The sequence below is a fragment of the Orbicella franksi genome, chromosome 1 (genome assembly GCF_964199315.1).
Source record: "Orbicella franksi chromosome 1, jaOrbFran1.1, whole genome shotgun sequence".
NCBI lineage: Eukaryota > Metazoa > Cnidaria > Anthozoa > Scleractinia > Merulinidae > Orbicella > Orbicella franksi.
This window is the reverse complement of record NC_138145.1, coordinates 2586933-2602824: the sequence shown is the minus strand read 5'-3', so window position 1 is coordinate 2602824 and position 15892 is coordinate 2586933. Positions and strand designations below refer to the sequence as shown.

At 42.4% G+C, this 15892-nt stretch overlaps 1 protein-coding gene across 1 annotated transcript; it reads right to left on the bottom strand.

The window, feature by feature from the left end:
- Positions 1 to 660: 660 nt before the first annotated feature.
- LOC145485083 (band 7 protein AGAP004871-like) lies at positions 661 to 15523 on the bottom strand. The gene is made up of 8 exons (XM_081463730.1): positions 15252 to 15523; positions 13795 to 13904; positions 13139 to 13211; positions 12494 to 12576; positions 11981 to 12184; positions 3288 to 3343; positions 2903 to 2981; positions 661 to 2139 (listed from the first exon to the last, which is right to left on the bottom strand). Exons 1-8 carry the CDS (start codon positions 15319 to 15321, stop codon positions 1951 to 1953), a joined length of 864 nt encoding a protein of 287 aa, XP_081319856.1. The 5' UTR covers positions 15322 to 15523; the 3' UTR covers positions 661 to 1950.
- Between the last annotated feature and the right edge of the window lie 369 nt (positions 15524 to 15892).

Here is a 15892-nt window from a genome sequence, read left to right as displayed (position 1 = left end):
GTATTTAGCTTAGATAACTATAATTGTGGACACTCAAATAATAATAATATGAAGAAAATAAAATAAAATAGAGGAATAGATAAATGAAGAAGAGATATAAATTTGCACGAGGCGAAAAAAAAACTACTACTATAAAAATGGAGCTCTTTGAATCGTGGAAAGCTAGAAATGACATTCAAAGGGTTTAGCCTTCACAAGCGATACAAGAAATATTATTTTGAATCTAACAGACTAACTTACCAATGAATTGTCCAAGTGAATGAAATACAAGCGTGAATAAAAGATTTTAATGTATTTCTGTACAACCACTTCTTGCTCACGGCCAAAAGCGATGCCAATGATGTCTTTACTTTTACGTAATAATGAAGTGTACGAAAAGTTAAAAATGAAATTGATGCAACCACTACATTAGAAAAATTGGGAATCTTTACAAGGATGAGATATTAATATTCGTGTTTTTTGAGAACCTATTTTCTCGTTGGCGATAGGCAACCTAATGTGTTCTTGAACAAATCAACTGTTACACAATATTAACAATCGTATGATCGGTGGTAACACGTCACGGTGAAGCGTTAACATGCGCCACTGAACATTTCATTAAAGAACAGATTTTTGAATTTTATATATTCGCTGACTTTATGTGTGTACAAGAAATGTTATACATTATCTAATTCAAATATTTCAGATAAAACGTCCCTCTTTCCCAAGGACATTTCGCCATTACTGTTTTTCGTTCTTTGATGAACGAGGCTGCTTCTAACTGGTGCATAATGCTAAATCCTATTAAAATAAGGCATTCCTCAACGACTTTCGATCAAAACTACAGTGGGCCATACTGCTGACCGAATATAACAGACACCAGACAGTGTTTTTACAAGATTTTTTTATATTTACAATTCGGATTGAGCGATTAAAATATACAAAGCTACGAAAAATAATGATAAGAAGGTCCTTGTCTTTTTAGAAAAGCGTATTAAGACAGCATAAAAATTCATGAAAAAAAAATTCAAGAGAACAAATGCAAGTTCACTAATTAATTATTTAAAAATTCTCAATTAAACTCATTTAAAGATTGCGGACGCTGACTGAGTGGCCAAATACATTATGATCAACTAGAAATTGATTAGGGAAAAACGAAGATCAGTTTGTAAAGCACAACGAGTACTGTTCAGCATGTCCTCGCTAGATAGCAATACCTTGTTGGAGACTTTGGGTAAAGTAATGAGCTTACAATGTTGATAAACAAAGAAAACAGTAGAATTTCATTAGACTGGGCCGTAACTTGTTCAGCACTCTATTCTGATAAACTGTTGGTTTACATACAAGAATGATATTGATTTGAGCTTAATGAAAACCAAACGAGTAACTCTTATCATGACTAACTGACTGATCAAGAGTAATTCCTGTTAATACTATTCAAGCAATTTGGCTTATTTGCTATCGTTTCTTTGGATAAAAGTAAAAATCTAACTACAAATTTTGTTAGCCAACGTGCTTTTACCACAAACTTTATACTCGATATTATGTTCAGTTTTAAAGCGCCCTTTGCGGCAAAATTAATTTGCCATTTAAGCACAATGAACAAGTTAAGTGACTATTTCCGCCAAGGCCATCTGAAAAAACGCTGTGCAAATTTGACAATTGAAAACCTCAGTTGTCAGCCAGTTAAGCACGTTACTGTACAGAAACAAGAAATCCTGTGACCATCTACCCAGTTATTATTCTAAATCATTCAAAAAACACTACAGGCCAATTTGCAAAGAATTTTCGTGAGTGGACTTCGTCGGAGTAGTCACACTGCAACTGACATAAGCTTTACACCAAATGTTGTGTTGTAAAAGATAAACTAAACACAAAAAGTGTGGTTTTATTAATTTCGCACTTGGTGGAGTGTTTGGTATGTGTTTTTCCTTTTCCATCACAACATCAACACGGCTTCAATTTGGGCTCTTACTTCTTAAAAAGCGTCGACATGAAATCCACTGGTATAGGGAAGACGATAGTGGAGTTTTTCTCAGCTGAGATGGTGTTCAGAGTCTGTAGATAACGAAGCTGCATAGCGGATGGTGTTTCTGACATCACGTCAGCGGCTTCTTTCAGAGAACGTGACGCAGTCATCTCACCTTCAGCCGCGATAACCTGGAAACCAGTTAATAAGATTTTTCAGTCACCTGTTTCTAACAGCTAAGCGAAAAACTTCAGAAACTGCAGAATCCCGCCGCTGGAGCAGTGAAAAACCTAGGCATGAGGCATGAGGCATGAGGCTATCATTTTGACATTTTGACATGTTTACCGAGAGAATGGCGTCCTATGATTTCTGCGACTCCGCCTAGGCTAAGAACTGACCACCTAAAACGCAGCCCCGAAGAAGCCAGGGCAACTAGTCCTTATGTCTCTAAAAAAACATATCAAAATACAAATGGTTTTCCACATCGGACTCCCAACTGGCAAATATGTAAAACCAGTTAATAGAGTATGTAACATCTCTTTTATTTACTGTTTTTTTACCGTGTGTAAGTAAAGTTTTTTGTTGTTGTTGTGCAAATGAGTAATCCTATTAAAATGAAACCACTGAACGAATTGAAAGGCCTTGAAATCGTTCTTGTTTAGTTCCAAATGGGACTTAGCTAATACCGAAAGTTTGGCGGCAGCAGGTTGGCGCAGTGGTGAGAGCGCTTGCCTTGCACTAATGCAGCCCGATTCCGGCCCGGTGCCATATGTGGGTTGAATTTGTCGTTGGTTCTCGCCTTGCTCCGAGGGTTTTTCCTCGAACTCGTTTTTCCTCCCTCCAGCTAAGGCTAATTTTTGAAATGAAGGAAAGTGTCATTCTCTAGTTAATGAAGCCTTTGGTTCTTAGGAACCTGGCTAAGTACAAGTATTCATGATGAAGTGTACTTTGTACCTTAGCACGAGCCTCTCGCGTGGCTTCTGCCTCAGCCGCCATTACACGTTGCAACTGGACTGGAAGGCGAACGTCCTTGCTGTGAAAAAAAGAATGAGAAAACAGCAAACTGTGAAAACATGTGAACAATTTTCGTTGCATTAAACACTTTACTTATCAAAAACCTGTGTTCACAGCTAGTGTCCTATCACGGTACTCGGTCACCGGCCAGAGTGTGAACACAACTGTTAAGTTGTGCAAGTCGCAGGGCGAAGATTTGAGCACGATTATCAATCACAGGAGCTACAAGTGCAAGGTCGAGATCTAGGTCATGGTCAGCTGCAGAATTCGTTTGTCTACATAAACATTTTCCGAGTGCTCACTAAAACTGGTCCATAAAACTTACATCTCCACTCTTTCTACTCGAACTCCCCAAGGATCAGTGGCATCATCAAGGAACAGCTGGTTAAAGAAATAAAACAACAAAAGTTAGATTCATCAAGAGTAAGCTTTAAAATAGACAGTCAGAGTAACTACGTGCATTCCGTGGGTCTTAAAACATACAATTCATACAATACGTCTACTCGAGATTATACACTAATCTCACTAAGATTGATAGCGCGAGAGAAGCCTAACAACAGTTTATAACTGTCTTGCAAACTGATAAATTATTGCCATCGATATGACAGATACACCTGTAACATCTATGTGCAGATTGTGAGCGCAGCATTCTCAGTGAGTTACCTGTAGCATCTGAGTGCACATTGTTGCGCAACATTCCTAGTAAGTTATCTGGGGCATTTGAGTGCAGATTGTTAGTGCAGCATTTTCAGTAAGTTACTGGTTGCATGTGAGCTCAGATTGTGAGAGCAGAATTCTCAGTAAGTTACCTGCAGCATCTAAGTGCAGATTGTGTATGTGCAGCATTCTCAGTGAGGTACCTGCAGCATGTGAGTTCGGATTGTGAGTGCAGCATTCTCAGTGAGGTACCTGCAGCATGTGAGTTCAGATTGTGAGTGCAGCATTCTCAGTAAGGTACCTGCAGCATGTGAGTTCAGATTGTGAGTGCAGCATTCTCAGTGAGGTACCTGCAGCATGTGAGTTCGGATTGTGAGTGCAGCATTCTCAGTGAGGTACCTGCAGCATGTGAGTTCGGATTGTGAGTGCAGCATTCTCAGTGAGGTACCTGCAGCATGTGAGTTCAGATTGTGAGTGCAGAATTCTCAGTAAGTTACTGGCAGCATGTGAGTTCAGATTGTGAGTGCAGCATTCTCAGTGAGGTACCTGCAGCATGTGAGTTCAGATTGTGAGTGCAGAATTCTCAGTAAGGTACCTGCAGCATGTGAGTTCAGATTGTGAGTGCAGCATTCTCAGTGAGGTACCTGCAGCATGTGAGTTCAGATTGTGAGTGCAGAATTCTCAGTAAGTTACTGGCAGCATGTGAGTTCAGATTGTGAGTGCAGCATTCTCAGTGAGGTACCTGCAGCATGTGAGTTCAGATTGTGAGTGCAGCATTCTCAGTGAGGTACCTGCAGCATGTGAGTTCAGATTGTGAGTGCAGCATTCTCAGTGAGGTACCTGCAGCATGTGAGTTCAGATTGTGAGTGCAGAATTCTCAGTAAGTTACTGGCAGCATGTGAGTTCAGATTGTGAGTGCAGCATTCTCAGTGAGGTACCTGCAGCATGTGAGTTCAGATTATGACTGCAGCATTCTCAGTAAGGTACCTGCAGCATGTGAGTTCAGATTGTGAGTGCAGAATTCTCAGTAAGTTACTGGCAGCATGTGAGTTCAGATTGTGAGTGCAGCATTCTCAGTGAGGTACCTGCAGCATGTGAGGTCAGATTGTGAGTGCAGAATTCTCAGTAAGGTACCTGCAGCATGTGAGTTCAGATTGTTAGTGCAGCATTCTCAGTAAGGTACCTGCAGCATGTGAGTTCAGATTGTGAGTGCAGAATTCTCAGTGAGGTACCTGCAGCATGTGAGTTCAGATTGTGAGTGCGGAATTCTCAGTAAGTTACTGGCAGCATGTGAGTTCAAATTGTGAGTGCAGCATTCTCAGTGAGGTACCTGCAGCATGTGAGTTCAGATTGTGAGTGCAGAATTCTCAGTGAGGTACCTGCAGCATGTGAGTTCAGATTGTGAGTGCAGCATTCTCAGTAAGGTACCTGCAGCATGTGAGTTCAGATTGTGAGTGCAGCATTCTCAGTGAGGTACCTGCAGCATGTGAGTTCAGATTGTTAGTGCAGCATTCTCAGTGAGGTACCTGCAGCATGTGAGTTCAGATTGTGAGTGCAGCATTCTCAGTGAGGTACCTGCAGCATGTGAGTTCAGATTGTGAGTGCAGAATTCTCAGTAAGTTACTGGCAGCATGTGAGTTCAGATTGTGAGTGCAGCATTCTCAGTGAGGTACCTGCAGCATGTGAGTTCGGATTGTGAGTGCAGAATTCTCAGTAAGTTACTGGCAGCATGTGAGTTCAGATTGTGAGTGCAGCATTCTCAGTGAGGTACCTGCAGCATGTGAGTTCAGATTGTGAGTGCAGCATTCTCAGTGAGGTACCTGCAGCATGTGAGTTCAGATTGTGAGTGCAGACTTCTCAGTAAGTTACTGGCAGCATGTGAGTTCAGATTGTGAGTGCAGCATTCTCAGTGAGGTACCTGCAGCATGTGAGTTCAGATTGTGAGTGCAGAATTTTCAGTAAGGTACCTGCAGCATGTGAGTTCGATTGTGAGTGCAGCATTCTCAGTGAGGTACCTGCAGCATGTGAGTTCAGATTGTGAGTGCAGCATTCTCAGTGAGGTACCTGCAGCATGTGAGTTCAGATTGTGAGTGCAGCATTCTCAGTGAGGTACCTGCAGCATGTGAGTTCAGATTGTGAGTGCAGACTTCTCAGTAAGTTACTGGCAGCATGTGAGTTCAGATTGTGAGTGCAGCATTCTCAGTAAGGTACCTGCAGCATGTGAGTTCAGATTGTGAGTGCAGCATTCTCAGTGAGGTACCTGCAGCATGTGAGTTCAGATTGTGAGTGCAGAATTCTCAGTAAGTTACTGGCAGCATGTGAGTTCAGATTGTGAGTGCAGCATTCTCAGTGAGGTACCTGCAGCATGTGAGTTCAGATTGTGAGTGCAGCATTCTCAGTGAGGTACCTGCAGCATGTGAGTTCGGATTGTGAGTGCAGAATTCTCAGTAAGTTACTGGCAGCATGTGAGTTCAGATTGTGAGTGCAGCATTCTCAGTGAGGTACCTGCAGCATGTGAGTTCAGATTGTGAGTGCAGCATTCTCAGTGAGGTACCTGCAGCATGTGAGTTCAGATTGTGAGTGCAGCATTCTCAGTGAGGTACCTGCAGCATGTGAGTTCAGATTGTGAGTGCAGACTTCTCAGTAAGTTACTGGCAGCATGTGACTTCAGATTGTGAGTGCAGCATTCTCAGTGAGGTACCTGCAGCATGTGAGTTCAGATTGTGAGTGCAGCATTCTCAGTAAGTTACTGGCAGCATGTGAGTTCAGATTGTGAGTGCAGCATTCTCAGTGAGGTACCTGCAGCATGTGAGTTCAGATTGTGAGTGCAGAATTCTCAGTAAGGTACCTGCAGCATGTGAGTTCGATTGTGAGTGCAGCATTCTCAGTGAGGTACCTGCAGCATGTGAGTTCAGATTGTGAGTGCAGCATTCTCAGTGAGGTACCTGCAGCATGTGAGTTCAGATTGTTAGTGCAGCATTCTCAGTAAGGTACCTGCAGCATGTGAGTTCAGATTGTTAGTGCAGCATTCTCAGTAAGGTACCTGCAGCATGTGAGTTCAGATTGTGAGTGCAGAATTCTCAGTGAGGTACCTGCAGCATGTGAGTTCAGATTGTGAGTGCGGAATTCTCAGTAAGTTACTGGCAGCATGTGAGTTCAAATTGTGAGTGCAGCATTCTCAGTGAGGTACCTGCAGCATGTGAGTTCAGATTGTGAGTGCAGAATTCTCAGTGAGGTACCTGCAGCATGTGAGTTCAGATTGTGAGTGCAGCATTCTCAGTAAGGTACCTGCAGCATGTGAGTTCAGATTGTGAGTGCAGCATTCTCAGTGAGGTACCTGCAGCATGTGAGTTCAGATTGTTAGTGCAGCATTCTCAGTGAGGTACCTGCAGCATGTGAGTTCAGATTGTGAGTGCAGCATTCTCAGTAAGGTACCTGCAGCATGTGAGTTCAGATTGTGAGTGCAGAATTCTCAGTAAGTTACTGGCAGCATGTGAGTTCAGATTGTGAGTGCAGCATTCTCAGTGAGGTACCTGCAGCATGTGAGTTCGGATTGTGAGTGCAGAATTCTCAGTAAGTTACTGGCAGCATGTGAGTTCAGATTGTGAGTGCAGCATTCTCAGTGAGGTACCTGCAGCATGTGAGTTCAGATTGTGAGTGCAGCATTCTCAGTGAGGTACCTGCAGCATGTGAGTTCAGATTGTGAGTGCAGACTTCTCAGTAAGTTACTGGCAGCATGTGAGTTCAGATTGTGAGTGCAGCATTCTCAGTGAGGTACCTGCAGCATGTGAGTTCAGATTGTGAGTGCAGAATTTTCAGTAAGGTACCTGCAGCATGTGAGTTCGATTGTGAGTGCAGCATTCTCAGTGAGGTACCTGCAGCATGTGAGTTCAGATTGTGAGTGCAGCATTCTCAGTGAGGTACCTGCAGCATGTGAGTTCAGATTGTGAGTGCAGCATTCTCAGTGAGGTACCTGCAGCATGTGAGTTCAGATTGTGAGTGCAGAATTCTCAGTAAGTTACTGGCAGCATGTGAGTTCAGATTGTGAGTGCAGCATTCTCAGTGAGGTACCTGCAGCATGTGAGTTCAGATTGTGAGTGCAGCATTCTCAGTGAGGTACCTGCAGCATGTGAGTTCAGATTGTGAGTGCAGAATTCTCAGTAAGTTACTGGCAGCATGTGAGTTCAGATTGTGAGTGCAGCATTCTCAGTGAGGTACCTGCAGCATGTGAGTTCAGATTGTGAGTGCAGCATTCTCAGTGAGGTACCTGCAGCATGTGAGTTCGGATTGTGAGTGCAGAATTCTCAGTAAGTTACTGGCAGCATGTGAGTTCAGATTGTGAGTGCAGCATTCTCAGTGAGGTACCTGCAGCATGTGAGTTCAGATTGTGAGTGCAGCATTCTCAGTGAGGTACCTGCAGCATGTGAGTTCAGATTGTGAGTGCAGACTTCTCAGTAAGTTACTGGCAGCATGTGAGTTCAGATTGTGAGTGCAGCATTCTCAGTGAGGTACCTGCAGCATGTGAGTTCAGATTGTGAGTGCAGCATTCTCAGTAAGTTACTGGCAGCATGTGAGTTCAGATTGTGAGTGCAGCATTCTCAGTGAGGTACCTGCAGCATGTGAGTTCAGATTGTGAGTGCAGAATTCTCAGTAAGGTACCTGCAGCATGTGAGTTCGATTGTGAGTGCAGCATTCTCAGTGAGGTACCTGCAGCATGTGAGTTCAGATTGTGAGTGCAGCATTCTCAGTGAGGTACCTGCAGCATGTGAGTTCAGATTGTAAGTGCAGCATTCTCAGTGAGGTACCTGCAGCATGTGAGTTCAGATTGTGAGTGCAGAATTCTCAGTAAGTTACTGGCAGCATGTGAGTTCAGATTGTGAGTGCAGCATTCTCAGTGAGGTATCTGCAGCATGTGAGTTCAGATTGTGAGTGCAGCATTCTCAGTAAGGTACCTGCAGCATGTGAGTTCAGATTGTGAGTGCAGAATTCTCAGTAAGTTACTGGCAGCATGTGAGTTCAGATTGTGAGTGCAGCATTCTCAGTGAGGTACCTGCAGCATGTGAGTTCAGATTGTGAGTGCAGCATTCTCAGTGAGGTACCTGCAGCATGTGAGTTCAGATTGTGAGTGCAGCATTCTCAGTAAGTTACTGGCAGCATGTGAGTTCAGATTGTGAGTGCAGCATTCTCAGTGAGGTACCTGCAGCATGTGAGTTCAGATTGTGAGTGCAGAATTCTCAGTAAGTTACTGGCAGCATGTGAGTTCAGATTGTGAGTGCAGCATTCTCAGTGAGGTACCTGCAGCATGTGAGTTCAGATTGTGAGTGCAGAATTCTCAGTAAGGTACCTGCAGCATGTGAGTTCGATTGTGAGTGCAGCATTCTCAGTGAGGTACCTGCAGCATGTGAGTTCAGATTGTGAGTGCAGCATTCTCAGTAAGGTACCTGCAGCATGTGAGTTCAGATTGTGAGTGCAGAATTCTCAGTAAGTTACTGGCAGCATGTGAGTTCAGATTGTGAGTGCAGCATTCTCAGTGAGGTACCTGCAGCATGTGAGTTCAGATTGTGAGTGCAGCATTCTCAGTGAGGTACCTGCAGCATGTGAGTTCAGATTGTGAGTGCAGCATTCTCAGTGAGGTACCTGCAGCATGTGAGTTCGGATTGTGAGTGCAGAATTCTCAGTAAGTTACTGGCAGCATGTGAGTTCAGATTGTGAGTGCAGCATTCTCAGTGAGGTACCTGCAGCATGTGAGTTCAGATTGTGAGTGCAGCATTCTCAGTAAGGTACCTGCAGCATGTGAGTTCAGATTGTGAGTGCAGAATTCTCAGTAAGTTACTGGCAGCATGTGAGTTCAGATTGTGAGTGCAGCATTCTCAGTGAGGTACCTGCAGCATGTGAGTTCAGATTGTGAGTGCAGCATTCTCAGTGAGGTACCTGCAGCATGTGAGTTCAGATTGTGAGTGCAGCATTCTCAGTGAGGTACCTGCAGCATGTGAGTTCGGATTGTGAGTGCAGAATTCTCAGTAAGTTACTGGCAGCATGTGAGTTCAGATTGTGAGTGCAGCATTCTCAGTGAGGTACCTGCAGCATGTGAGTTCAGATTGTGAGTGCAGCATTCTCAGTGAGGTACCTGCAGCATGTGAGTTCAGATTGTGAGTGCAGACTTCTCAGTAAGTTACTGGCAGCATGTGAGTTCAGATTGTGAGTGCAGCATTCTCAGTGAGGTACCTGCAGCATGTGAGTTCAGATTGTGAGTGCAGAATTCTCAGTAAGGTACCTGCAGCATGTGAGTTCGATTGTGAGTGCAGCATTCTCAGTGAGGTACCTGCAGCATGTGAGTTCAGATTGTGAGTGGAGCATTCTCAGTGAGGTACCTGCAGCATGTGAGTTCAGATTGTGAGTGCAGCATTCTCAGTGAGGTACCTGCAGCATGTGAGTTCAGATTGTGAGTGCAGAATTCTCAGTAAGTTACTGGCAGCATGTGAGTTCAGATTGTGAGTGCAGCATTCTCAGTAAGGTACCTGCAGCATGTGAGTTCAGATTGTGAGTGCAGCATTCTCAGTGAGGTACCTGCAGCATGTGAGTTCAGATTGTGAGTGCAGAATTCTCAGTAAGTTACTGGCAGCATGTGAGTTCAGATTGTGAGTGCAGCATTCTCAGTGAGGTACCTGCAGCATGTGAGTTCAGATTGTGAGTGCAGCATTCTCAGTGAGGTACCTGCAGCATGTGAGTTCAGATTGTGAGTGCAGAATTCTCAGTAAGTTACTGGCAGCATGTGAGTTCAGATTGTGAGTGCAGCATTCTCAGTGAGGTACCTGCAGCATGTGAGTTCAGATTGTGAGTGCAGCATTCTCAGTGAGGTACCTGCAGCATGTGAGTTCAGATTGTGAGTGCAGCATTCTCAGTAAGTTACTGGCAGCATGTGAGTTCAGATTGTGAGTGCAGCATTCTCAGTGAGGTACCTGCAGCATGTGAGTTCAGATTGTGAGTGCAGCATTCTCAGTGAGGTACCTGCAGCATGTGAGTTCAGATTGTGAGTGCAGCATTCTCAGTAAGTTACTGGCAGCATGTGAGTTCAGATTGTGAGTGCAGCATTCTCAGTGAGGTACCTGCAGCATGTGAGTTCAGATTGTGAGTGCAGCATTCTCAGTAAGGTACCTGCAGCATGTGAGTTCGATTGTGAGTGCAGCATTCTCAGTGAGGTACCTGCAGCATGTGAGTTCAGATTGTGAGTGTAGCATTCTCAGTGAGGTACCTGCAGCATGTGAGTTCAGATTGTGAGTGCAGAATTCTCAGTAAGTTACTGGCAGCATGTGAGTTCAGATTGTGAGTGCAGCATTCTCAGTGAGGTATCTGCAGCATGTGAGTTCAGATTGTGAGTGCAGCATTCTCAGTAAGGTACCTGCAGCATGTGAGTTCAGATTGTGAGTGCAGAATTCTCAGTAAGTTACTGGCAGCATGTGAGTTCAGATTGTGAGTGCAGCATTCTCAGTGAGGTACCTGCAGCATGTGAGTTCAGATTGTGAGTGCAGCATTCTCAGTGAGGTACCTGCAGCATGTGAGTTCAGATTGTGAGTGCAGAATTCTCAGTAAGTTACTGGCAGCATGTGAGTTCAGATTGTGAGTGCAGCATTCTCAGTGAGGTACCTGCAGCATGTGAGTTCAGATTGTGAGTGCAGAATTCTCAGTAAGTTACTGGCAGCATGTGAGTTCAGATTGTGAGTGCAGCATTCTCAGTGAGGTACCTGCAGCATGTGAGTTCAGATTGTGAGTGCAGAATTCTCAGTAAGGTACCTGCAGCATGTGAGTTCGATTGTGAGTGCAGCATTCTCAGTGAGGTACCTGCAGCATGTGAGTTCAGATTGTGAGTGCAGCATTCTCAGTAAGGTACCTGCAGCATGTGAGTTCAGATTGTGAGTGCAGAATTCTCAGTAAGTTACTGGCAGCATGTGAGTTCAGATTGTGAGTGCAGCATTCTCAGTGAGGTACCTGCAGCATGTGAGTTCAGATTGTGAGTGCAGCATTCTCAGTGAGGTACCTGCAGCATGTGAGTTCAGATTGTGAGTGCAGCATTCTCAGTGAGGTACCTGCAGCATGTGAGTTCAGATTGTGAGTGCAGAATTCTCAGTAAGTTACTGGCAGCATGTGAGTTCAGATTGTGAGTGCAGCATTCTCAGTGAGGTACCTGTAGCATGTGAGTTCAGATTGTGAGTGCAGAATTCTCAGTAAGTTACTGGCAGCATCTAAGTGCAGATTGTGTGTGTGTATGCATCATCTGAGTGCAGATTGTGAGTACAGGATTGTCAGTAAGTTATCTGCATCATCTGAGTGCAGATTGTGAGGGCAGCATTCACAGTGACTTACCTGCATTTGTGCACTAAGTCCTTCCCTGTCCATCAAGATCTCACTCAGATTTTTTGTACCAATCATGTTTCGCAAGGTAGTCTGGGCCAGTAGTTTGGTGGATCCTTGGGCGTCTGAGACGTTTGTTACAGACACTGTTGCATTCTGGATCCTGAAATACACTACTGCGTCAACAGTAACTGTAACGCTGTCACGTGTGAGAGCCTAGCCAATACAATTGGAGAATATCAGTACTGTACTGTGTAAAATGAGTGTTTAGGATGTAATGTCAGTTCAACAGTAAAAGGTCAACTATATCGCACCTTATTAAATTAAGATAATTTGATTTAATCCGCCACTCCTAGTGACGATCTCATGAAAAACGACCAGAGATTATTCAGTCATTAGTAGCAAATATACCGTTTAGTAGATTCTTGTCTATGATGGGAGATTTTAATCCAAAAAGACTTTTACATGGCACGCATTACCTTATAATTATGCCAATTCTCAATAAAGATGACAATGTTAATTTACCTCTTGAGGAGGAACATCAAACGACACAGTTCTTAAATCCACTTTGCTGTACTGATCGATTTTAGGAAGAACGAAAAATAAACCTGCAAAATTTACACATTGTTTCAGTTTTAATTACACATATGTAGTTTTCTAATCTAACGAACCATCTAACTTGATGTACTAGACGAGAAATCTTGTTTAGAAAGCAAACGGACTTTTGTAAGGCATTGTTTGGAGATTGTTTTAGCCAAAGAGACATGTTCTGTAAAGCTAGAGCGTCGGACCGTAGCTTCCACTACTGTTAGAACGACCCAAAATATTTTCCGAATTGTTTAAGGCTTTGACAGATGAACGACTTTCTCAAAGAAAGACGTTCATTTAATTAATTTATCAAATCAAAGTGGAGTCCTTAAGGTTTCAGATATTTTCTCTTAACTTATACTAATGGATTCCTTGCTGTGAATTTCCCCAGTCAGGCGTGAACATTTGTTAAAAAGGAAAAAAAAAAACATAAACCGTGACAACAAGTAAGCGAAATGCAAATCATCCCTAAATTTGTTATAGCGAATCAGTAAAATTCCTAGCTAATCTAGTTCAAAGATCAAGATCAACTATCCAACATGAGACATAACGGTCACTTGTAAGCAGACAGCCGCCTCTTACCTGGTCCCCGGGCCCCGCCGGGGAGTATCCTCCCAAGTCTGAAAATCACAGCTCTCTCATACTCTTGCACAATCTGTTTAACAGAGTGATTTGATTTAACCCGTGAAACAGTATAAACCAATGAAATCTATCTCCTGTTTTGTGTTAGTATACGTATGCAATGTTGAGATCTGCTTGGCTGAGTTATCGCGCACTGTCAGGTAAATATCAGCAGAATTCTACCACTATGCTGCAATTTGATTGACTGAACATTTGCGCGCTAATCTAACTGTTAATTAGTGTACATTAGCGTGAGCCGTGGTCAACAAAATGACCCAGTTCTCTCATTTCTCCGACCCTTTGGAGGAACATTTAGAAAAACTGCTAAATATTTAACTAAATTCCCGAGAAGACAGGACATTCACCGTCTAATACGGGACTTTTAAAAAGTTCAAGACTGTTGAGTAAACGGATGAACCCGCGTACACAGCTAGCGACAGCGGCATTCAGCAATTCAGTCCGTAAACCTTTTTTCGTCAAAGCGCGAAGTTTACTGCTGTTTACCTCTTTTAATACTATTATTTGATGCTACTTACCGCGATAATCTCAAACCGCTTTTAAAATCTTCATAATATACCATGAAAAGGGGTAAATGATCATCTAATCTATTTACTTACCTTCAAGCAAAAAAATAAAGAAAACGGGAATGTTACAATGACAAGTATATAACTCAGAACGGTAATAACGATTCCACATATTCCCAGTTCCCCTCCGTCTGGTTGACTGGCTGAAAAGTAAACAAGTGACAGCTGAATGAAAGGTTCAGTGACAGGTGGAACTCCACCCAAAACAATAGGTCTACGCCTTTCAACTTGAAATTCATACACTTCAGCTATGTTGTGGGTTGATTCCACTGAAACTTTTTTTCACTGAGACACTAATTCTCTTATTCAATGTTCAACAAAGAAGCAATTTGACAATTTTATTCAGCTACCGAATTTTTGCCGCAGTGAGTAAAAAGTTACGCGAAACTGCAAAATTTGATACCTCTACTATGGTTCCGTGGTATTTTTTTCAGGAAGCAGAAAATCAGTAATGTTCTCTTGATAACTCTAAATAAGGCAAAAGAAATATTCTCCATGACTGGTAAGTATATTTCTTATCTTCAAAACTTGTCGAAACCAACTGGTAGAGAGTTTAATGCATCATTTGCAATATACACACTATATTGTCGAGCAGATAATAATGATATTAACGCCCGATTTAACCACCGCTGAAAAATCCTTATGATAAAAAAATGATTTCGCTTATCCAGCAGTTTTTTTTTTTTTTTTTTTTTTTTTTGGCGCTGTATAGGATTAATGAAAAGTGCATGATATATTTCCATCAATTTTGTGCAATTTCACTTACTTGTTCAATTAACATTACTAAAGAAAAACCTACTAGTACTTCTGACTGTTTACATTATTATAAAGCGATATTAGAGCAACCAGACAAATTGCAGCCGACCCTCCCTAATCAACTTTACCTGCACAACTAAACAAACACAACGCTACCCTTTTTGCCTACACAGCATATTTACAGGCTTTCAGAAAACTGTGTTATCGTTGCTTCGGTTCTAAGTTCAAATCGTTAGCTTTACAGTCACGGCATGAAGTTTCAATTCTGACAATGGTGACGCTGCAGCCATTACTTCTAACCACACGGGATATTACACGAGGGATTTGCCATCACTGATAACGTTTGGGTTCAAAGGGAGTTTCGCACGTCAAACCTTCTCAACTTCATATTTACATTGAAAATCACGTATGTTCCACACGGAAACATCAATAAATAGACAACAGGAACAAGATGATAGAGTAAAATGACTCTTGACGGGTGTTCGGAAGTGCTCAACCGTTTCGATCATTTCAAAACATGAAACGCTTAACTGTTTTAATTGTAAAGTTCTTACACAAATTTAATTCAAACGAGCATGACAAAGATTGTAAAACGAAACATTTCGATTGAACGAAACTTTTTGACCAAGCGATATATACTGAAAATATAACTCCCTTGCCAGGGACAAAAATCAAAAATAACGACGAGAGGAAGACGATGATCTAAAGGTTAAAGTAAATGAATTCCAACTTACAACTCATGCACTGAATACGGGGTAGACCGCCAACTTGACATCCTCCGTGCTGTAGTGATTCCTGAGACATTTTCACGCGCTAGAAAGAACTCCAAACTAAGGAGAGTGCCGCTATGCAGGAAGTTTGTACACAGTTGAGATGATCTAACTTCATGTTTTGTCACGGCCCATAGTACCTGCTTAGCTGTGACAAGGGACACACAACACCTGTTAAAGAGTCCCTCTAAAACTGAATGCGCGTAAATTGCGATAACACCCATACATAAATACACGACCTGTACACCTTTTCTAAAAGAAAAACCAGTAAATAGCCCATATCAAGCAAACCAAAATTCATTTATGACGAGGTTTGTACAATCTTGTTTCTTTTTTAAAACGTTTTTACTAAAGAGTGAAAACAATTTTCCAACTGAAAAACGCAGTACATTTCCATGAAGTTAGTTTGACATTTTCTTGTCACAAAAAGGACAATCCAGTGATCTTTTGTCCACTTAGATAGAAGTGTTGCAAAAACAAAACCCTGTTGAAAATATTTTAAAATAAATTTTATAATACAATCGAAAATGGAACGATAAACTCCACTAACATCTTTTCCAAAGTTTTTTAAACTACGCACTGCATTTCCTTTCACGTTAATAGTG